The sequence below is a fragment of the Calidris pugnax genome, unplaced genomic scaffold (assembly GCF_001431845.1).
Source record: "Calidris pugnax isolate Ruff unplaced genomic scaffold, ASM143184v1 scaffold56, whole genome shotgun sequence".
NCBI classification, from domain to species: Eukaryota; Metazoa; Chordata; class Aves; order Charadriiformes; family Scolopacidae; genus Calidris; species Calidris pugnax.
In genome coordinates this window covers 12,802,123-12,811,268 of record NW_015090839.1, presented here as the reverse complement: position 1 = coordinate 12,811,268, position 9,146 = coordinate 12,802,123, and the positions used below count along the sequence as shown (strand labels likewise).

The 9,146-nt window shown below is 33.6% G+C and overlaps 1 protein-coding gene across 1 annotated transcript in view; it reads right to left on the bottom strand.

Annotated features, from left to right (window-relative positions):
- LOC106888005 (chromosome unknown open reading frame, human C15orf41) overlaps positions 1–9,146 on the bottom strand; it is a 130,105-nt gene that overhangs the window by 71,095 nt on the left and 49,864 nt on the right. The window contains exons 6-8 of the mRNA XM_014941923.1: positions 7,920–7,999; positions 7,524–7,573; positions 4,776–4,843 (exon numbers count right to left, since the gene is read on the bottom strand). Of these exons, the coding sequence (XP_014797409.1) occupies positions 4,776–4,843; positions 7,524–7,573; positions 7,920–7,999 (198 nt within the window). The remainder of the gene's footprint in view (positions 1–4,775; positions 4,844–7,523; positions 7,574–7,919; positions 8,000–9,146) is intronic.

Genomic DNA, 9,146 nt, shown 5'->3' with positions numbered 1-9,146 from the left:
GGGTTTAATATTTTTCCTAGAACTTTTTTTTTTTTTTTTTTTTTTTTTTTTTTTTTTTTTTTTTTTTTTTTTTAAAAAAAAAAAAAAAAAAAAAAAAAGAAAATCCTTCTCTTCCAGAAATTTATTCAAGGAGTGAGAAGCCACAGTTTTAGTTTCTCTTGCATCCTGCATTCTATAGAATGTATCCAATTTCAGAACATACAAAGATTTAGAAATTCTGTTAACATTAACTATAGAACTCTACTGCTTACAAATATTAGAGCTGAGTATTTCAACAAACAATAATGAGTGAACAAGGTAAAGCCACAAAAGACAAAAGATGCTTCCTTTAACAAAAAAAAAAAAAAAAAAAAAAAAAAAAAAAAAAAAAAAAAAAAAAAGGGGCAAGCCCAAGCAAGCCCTCAATATTTTCTAAACTATTGTCCTTGATTTCTGATACCATTACATTGGTATTTCTGAAACACCATTTCTCCATTAGAATTTGGAGTGACCTGGTCATTCAATTCCAGGCATGGCTTTCTGTCTTCACCCAAGCTCAACTAATGGCACTACCTAGTAACAAGTAAGGCTGTGTAGCCCCTTAACACCTACTGGGCTGTTGACATTGTCATGCATCCCATTCGCCTTTCTACATCACCTTTGATTAAAATTAATGGTCCATTCTCACTGTTGGGTAGCTTATTTCCAATCCATTTATCAGGTTAGGACAGTAGTTTCATGGCCAATGTTCAGAACTCAGTTTTAGAATACTTTGTGCATATCCTGAAAGGTCAGCAGTTTGAGTCCAAGTAACATTTTAATGACAAGAAAAACATACACTCTTAGAAATCAAAATATTTTAGAAGTGCCTAAAGCAAACTTCCCGCCTCTTTCTCATTGAAGAATATGTCTGAAATATTTTTCTTATATAGTGAACTCAGACTGAAAGTGGGACAGGAGTCATTTTACAAAGTTTTACATTCACTTAAGTATAAACTGCAATATCTCTTTATTCTTTTTGATAGCTGCAGTATTTCTTTTGAAATTTGAGAGTATTTCTGCACTGTAAGCACACTATATTGTAAATACAATCTTTGCAACGCAACATTTCCATTATATCACCTGATTCTAGGATATGGAGACAGACTTGATTGTTGGCTATTTTTTCAAACTTAGATTATCAGGTACATGGATAAAAGATGTTAATATTAACAAGGTTCTATTTTAACAGAACCTATGAATAGAGAGTTTTATCCCATAACATAAAAATGAATTAATATTCTATACAATCTCTTAATGTTAATAAAATTTAAAAAATAATCCAGTTTTATCCAACTCTAACTGTAACCTGCTCTTAATTGTTTAAAACAGCTTAGAAAAGACAACAGTTATGTCCCAACTGAATTTTTTATTAAGAACACAAAAATAGCAATAGAAAGTTCAGTCTTTTGTTTCACAGCTAACAAATGCTAATGTCACAGCTTCAGGAAAATGTACCTAAAAAAACCCAGTGAAAACCAGGACAGATGTAAAAACATTTCCTGATAGGTCATTCCCCTCTGAATGGGACTTTGCATCAGTGTAACTTTCAATATTCTTCAGGAGACTCTTTTTCAAGGATGCCCGATTATTTTTAAAATAACTTGATACTAAAGCACGGATTGAAAAAGAACATGTTTTTTGTTTTAAATCCGTTTCTGAATGTTTTCACTTGGTTACTCCTAACATATTATACTGGGATAAACATTGGAAAATATGTTGAAAACCAAGTTTATTATTGATGTGAGTTGTCTATCATGTTCAAGAACATAATTATAGATTGCTATTTCTTCAAGTATTTTGAAGCTTTATAATTTTGGGAAAAAAATATTACAGAAACTCCCCACAATCCCCATGAACTTTTTTTTAAAATGAAAACCCTTCCAAGAGGAAAGAATTTCTAGCTTTTCAGACCAGTCACGTTTCAGATTAGTCCAGAAGCTACAGAGGTAGCATTCTGTACCTTGAAAGATCTTTTAGCTCTTGCATGGATTAAGAGACTCATCTAACAACTGCTTGAAAGCTAACCCACAGCAGCTTTTACAGTTATATTTATGCATCTTCATATTTGCAAATTACATTGAAACACGCCTTAGAAGCAGTTTGTCTACAGATTCCCCATTATTTTAGATTTCCAACAAAACTGCATAACTTCTTTACCATAACTTCACACTCAATCATAACCATTTAACACATCATTGTTCTTATACTAGCCTCTGGATATAACAATGAAACCAAACGTTCTTATGTTGGTGCATGAACGAGCAGCAACAGCAACTGCAAATTTAAGATTACAGCACAAAACACTGATCAGATTTCATGATTTATATCCAGGCTACGACTGAGGGACGTCATGCTGGGAACCAAAGGAGAGTAAGATTCCAGATGACGGTCAGTACCTTCCCATTATGGCTAAAAGCTTTCCTAAGATACTCATGGCAACAATATAAAAAAATAAAGATCCTACACAGAACCTAGAATTTCCTGGCATTTCAGTATGGCAAGGGAAGCTCTTCTGAGAGAATGCATCCATTGATCACTTTAATGTCCAGGCAAAGCGACAAAGACTTGAGAGCTGTTTTTTTGCTGGAGAGAGGAATGTGGTGTATGATGTGCTTCTCATGAACAGCGCATTAATAAGATGCAAACGCTATTAGTTTCTATAGGTTTCCAATCAATTTCTGGGTGAATCCGAAGGTGTTACTGCTGATCTGGAGGCTTTGAAAGCAAACTGCTCTAGAAACAGACAAATTAGATCCCGGACTTGAAAAGCTGTTTCATGCTCCAAGATTATACTGGGGCAACTTATATTCACTGTGTCCTTTGACTATGCTTTCTTCTCCTGTAATAGACCCTTTCTTGCCCAGGTGAACTAGTTGATACAAAAACCTTACTATTCTTGAAGAATAGTACACTGGAATAGTACACTAACATGGAAACACATTAAGATGCAGTGTAATTGCTAGTACAGCAATCTAAGTCATAAGCCACGTTCAAAACTGGAATGCAGTTTTACTCATAGCCTAAAAAACCTATAGGAAATGCTGTCATCTCTTCTCTTTTCCTGATGTTTCCTTCAAGCAGTTTTGGAACCAATTTTTCAGAAAGAAAAGATTTTATTGTGAGGGGTTCAGTAGGGTTCTTCTTGTAGATACTTAGGAAACACTTTTCTTTTTTAATTAAAAAAAAATCATATCTAGAACCTTAGAGACACATGAAATACACAGAAATAATAAATACAACCACTTCACATATCTTAAATCATGAATAAACAATACTTCAGTATACATATAATGTAAACAATAAATTAAGCTATCTCATTTATATCTATATATTCAAATGAGTTAACCCGTTCTAGACATTTTGATTTGACAGCACAGATTCCTTAGAGTTTATTTCTAAAGACAAAGTTGACGCTTATCCAAGGTCATGAAACATTAAAATTTAAATCCGATTTGTGTACTACACAGGCCTGCACAAGCCAAATAAAATGATAATCGTTGGGTTGAAGATCCATTAGTGAGTCATCTAGTCCATTCCCTTGTATCGTGACAGGATTGATTTCATTACCAGCTTTGATAGATGAGTGTCAAGTCTAGCCTTGAATTTTTCATTGAAGGTGATTCCATAACCTTCCCTGGCAGCTTGTTTTATACTTATTGTTCCTAGAACTGTTTAGTATTTTAACTCAACAACATCTCTGCAATTACAGCTTCAGCCTATTACCTGTATCTCTGCTCTTATAGCCAAGCAGGAAAAACTACCTCTTCACATTGTCATAGTTTGTATTATATATAATTTACAAGTATCATTTACAAGTTCTATTATGCTATAGTTGTTCCTATCTTTTTTTTTTCATTTTTCTCCAAAATAAAAGAGCATGCTAACTCTGTTTCTTAACCATATCGACAAGTCTTTTAAAAACCTGAATACTCTTTCTAGTTTCTTAAATTTGTTTAAGGTTTCAAAAATCTTAACTTGAATCTAGCTTTAGGAGAGATCACAGTTTCTGGTAAAACCAGCAAAATTCCTTGATCACACAAATTTAGCACAACACTCAACAATTAACAAAAGACAGGATTTCACTTTGTTATTGTCTCATCAAGTAAGTAACCCAAGATTTAAGTATGTGTTAAGTTTATTATCACAATGAGAGAAAAGATGCTTTAAACACTAATCATTGTTTTAATGGCACTCATGCATGAGAAACATAATACAGGCTAAAAGAAAAAAATGAAAATATCTTCCTAACTAATTAATCTTTAAAATAACTTTAAATATAGGGATTGTAAAAAGAGTGCTTGCATTGGTTGAGAGGCAGGGGGCAAAAATTCAGCAGAAACTGCACAGAAAGCTAAATGAGTGAATCCTCTACCAGTTCTTTAATACATAAAGCATTTTGAAGCTAATATTTCTTATGCTTCCTCCTAAGTCTCATAAGGCCTAGATTATGGCTAATATCTCATGACACCAAAAGTAATACTGCAGCAGATATTAAAGCATTTTTTTCAGCTACTTATTCTATAAAATATTAATTGCAAGCCTGTGCATGTGCTGTATATATAGGGTATTAGGTAACTGAGTTCCTGCTCAGTTCTAAATCAATAAAAGATAACATGTACAGCATCAATCATTTTTTACTCTTCCTTTACTACCTAATACAAAGAGCGTTGAGGCTTATTTTTTCCTTAAGTAAACAGTCACTGAAATCTTTGAAGTTAAGGATTCACTGGCTGGTCTCTACTACGGATTCTTACCTATGAAAGAGAGATTTTTTTCCAAAAGCATTTCTCGCAGCAAGACTTCATGCTCATGCCCAATAGCACTGATAGCTTTAGGTTAAGAAACGGAAGATTATTTTGGAAAAGAACCAACTTCAGAAAAACATCATAGGTAAAGTAATTAATGATAAAATTTATCGTCCTTCACCTGCATTTCAGAAGTAGTCAGTGATTTTAACTCTAAGTTTTGAAATTCTTTACAGGGATCTTCAGAGGCATTTAGCACTTCGTGAAAATCAGGTTACTGTACCATCAGCACACACTATACAAAATTAAGACTCATTAGATATATATTCAGCATAAGTAATGGTAATACTTCCGTTTTTACTTTATTTCCCCTCCAAATTTAAAGGAAAGCGTTAGCTTAAAACATATCATTAAATACTTTTTAAGCAGCTCTTAACTTCCAGTGTATCAATTGTCTAATTCAGCAAAGAATGAAATAAACTGTTTTTTTCTTTATATTCTGAAACTGATAGGCACTACATTCATCTGAATCATCTTAGTGTAACAAAACATCCTTTTAATTGATTTTTCAGAAGCATGAACTTGTCAGAGAAGGATGAAATAATATTTATAGTGAAGTCCTTTTCACTTCACTGATGGCCTGTTGATCCAATGTGCTATTCTTAGCAATATGTAAAAAAAGTCACCATATCAAATATTTTTTATGTATCCTCCTGGAGGTCAAAGTTCTATTCTGGAAGCTTTTAAGAAGAACCTTATGGAACATCATGATAAAGGATCTTGCATTAAAAACAGCTAAATTCCTAATTCTGTTTAGAAAAACTTCCGAATAGCTAAACTACAGATCACCTTACCATTAGAGTTAACACTTAATTTATATCAACGATTTATGCTGAACTGCTAAAAACCTAATCATATGGAATTTCATATACATATATACAGTTTTTATAAATTGAAACTATATATTACGTTAAACTCTACCAGCAGTTACAGAATAAAAGGGGCAAATGAAGAAGCAAAAATGTAAGAAAAATACTGCAAACAGAATTTATAATGCACCATAAGCAGAAACACTTAGACTTAGTCTATAATAATACCTGTTATTGATGTATGGCAATGACCATGGGGCAAAACTTGTAAATAACCTCACAAGCCATTTTCTCCTCATGCAATCTAGCAGCCTAGTTTCCCGTAAGCATCTGAACTATTACTGAAAAATAGCCTCTTGGCATTTACAAAGAGGTTGACTTCATACTTTAGTCCATGCATATACAATTAGATAGTTATATTTAAAATCAATATGCAATCCTTCAAAAGACATTATGCTTTTAAAACCTTAACTTTAAATTGATTTTTAACTATTTTATGCACCTCAAAATTAACATCTAATTCAGCAACATACTTGCAGATAATGCACTCGCACAGCTTAGTATTAAACTTTTCTGCACCAAATGGAATTGAAAAACTCCTCATTATTCTCATTGATGTCACTGCGTATTCACTAACTTCACTTGAACCAGAATCTGAGGAGGACAGAAAAGACCTTTTTGGACTGCAGGCAAGGTATTGTTAAAAGTTGTTCATAATTCTACATATGTGTTAGTATTACTTTTAAACATGACACTTTCAAAATACTATAGCCAGACTGTTCATCAACAAAACATTAATCTTAAAATTCTGGATATAAAAATCAGTGATCAACAACCTTTAAAAAAGTGTAACTTATTAGATCAATCCATTTCCAGAGAGCTGTGTTTAATGTTGAAGACAGTCTCAATGAATACTTAAAATTATGATTAAAACCACAAAATATAATACAATATAATACAATATACCACAATATAATACAATAAGAACTCTATCATGCTGCTGTTAAATTTAATAGGAGCAGGGCTAAATCTGTAGTAGATACCAGTGTCCTGGTTTGCAGTATTTGTAGTGGAAAGAAGGCCTTTTCAAGAGGTGACCACCACATGTATCAAAACCACAAAAAGTGGTGTTTTTCATGCAACTAAACATCACTGTAGCTTTCCTTGGCTGCAACTGCACAGTGAAACTAAGATCTTCCCCCAGACTGCATGCCTAGATTTATGCAAGGATTCTCTGGGGTTTGGTAGGAATCGCCTTACTGGCCTGTTCAGTGATAGCAACCATGATTTTGAAATTCTTTCTTTGATAGCAGACTGAAAGAGAAAAGTTACTCATTTAGGACTTTATTAAAACAGATTTGGGGTTGCAGGGATCATTCCTAACAAATTATAATCTTAGTCTGGAATACTAATCAGTCAATCACACCTGAATTGCACTTGAAAATATTCAAATTAAAACTCATATTTATAACAAAGCAATGCTATAACGTTGAACACTATCCATGCAATTTATTAATTTAATCACAGAATAGTTGAGATTGGAAGTATCTCCAGAGATCATCTAGTCCAACTCCACCGCCCAAAGCATGGTCAACTAGTCTTAATAGAAAACCAGACATGCATTTCAACTAATCAAAACCAAAGAGGTTCAATCAGGCATATGAACGTGTAGCCACCAAACTGACAACTTCCCGTGGTCCATCTGATTTTTGTTAAACAGTATACGAGAAAGCTCTGCAGTGACCCTCTAGCTGATTGAATGTAAAACAGAGGAGTATGAAACGTGTTTTGTGAAGCAGAACTTTATGTCAGGTTAAAGCTAGACACATCTCTTCCACACAGTCTAAGCTCGTCAATTGTGCACCTAAAATTTTATGGGAAAGGATACTGTTTGATGCAGTCCACCAGTGGTCCATAACAACAGTCATTCACAGTACACTGCAGACAAATAAGAGAAGTAGTATAGTGATGGGCAACTACAAAAACCATTATAGTTAAACAGTATCTTAAAACCAGTAATTACTTTTCTTCAAAAAGGCTATCAGATGCTGCTCAGATTTAATCACAGAAAACAAAAATGGAATGCTTTTATTCACTATAAAAGCAAGCTATTAAAAAGTGAAATGCTCCCCTCACAAATATTGCATTGCCATTTATGGTGCACCCTGACCTCACTGATAGTTTACTATGCCAGTAATTAAATGAGGTTTAAAATCTTTTACTCTGCTAGGCAGATAACAGCATTGCCACAAAAAGAAGAGAAAAAGACAAGTGTGATTAATACCTGATAGACTTGATTTGCTAGAACTCCATCTGGAATCTGAGAAGGGTCTCGTAGCATACTATTTATAAGAGTTTTGGAGGCTAGAGAAATCAAGAATAAAAACAAACAAAAAACCATGTTAGCTCAGTGATGGCAGGGAGAGAGAGAGAACTTCTATAAGGAAAACACTGATGATGGTGATAATTTTGAAAATGATCCAACCAGCAACTACAAACGGATAAATTTGTAGCTACTTACACATCCTGATATGATTAACTCTAAAAGTCTTTAAACACTAAAGTATTTTATTAGCACAGGGTGAAATCAGGTCCTTCTTTATTCATTCAGTTTCACTGGATGGTTTGTGCTTCAGAAGCATCATGCTCCTAAGGAAACTGCTTAGTATAAAGAAAATGTAACTGAAAATAAACTTCATATCCTAAGAGAACTTAAGGAAGAAGATATGTAAAAATTCAAAACAGCCTTTAAAAACAATGTTTAGTCCCAACAATCTCAAGTGCTTTATAGACATGATTCCAGTTTACTAGTTTTCAAATTTATTTATTTACTTATTTAGTGTTGATGCGTTTATTTGACTGTATTTAAACACTGGCAAAAGGCTTTCTGTACTATTTTCAAATGTATAAGTCTAAAACGCAAAAGAAATCAGAATTGAATTTAGAACCATTTACCAGGCTTATATTCACTGATATTGACACTACAATGAAAAAAATAACATAAATCAGGAGATGCCTTTAGTTTATTTTTAAATACTGTCCTTGTAAGCACTGGCATTCTGTATTCTCTCCAGATGCTTAACCTGGGTAGCAGCACATACCAGTTAATTACTAATAGCAGTGGAAAGACTTTATTCTAGAAAAACGCCTTCGAAAACCATCAAACATTTCATTTTACAATTTTTCAGAGAAAAAACAACACTGCTGTGCAAGCAAAAGCTGCCTCTCCTTCTTGGGAATAACTGCTGTTAGAGTTCAGCTGGTGGCTTATTTATACCATTGAACCTGTAAGTATGGGCTTACTCAAGACCAGGCTTGATACTCGGGAGGTCCCCAGCTTTGCCAAAGATTTCCTGTGTGACTTCAGGCAAATTCCTTTAACCTGTGTGTGCTTCAGTCATGTAAACAAAGTGAAAAACCACTCTTTTGCCCCAACTCGGGCCCAAAGCTTTGTCACTCTCTTCAGTGATTGAATCGAAAGCCTCAGAGGACACTGTGAAAAAGACTCCTG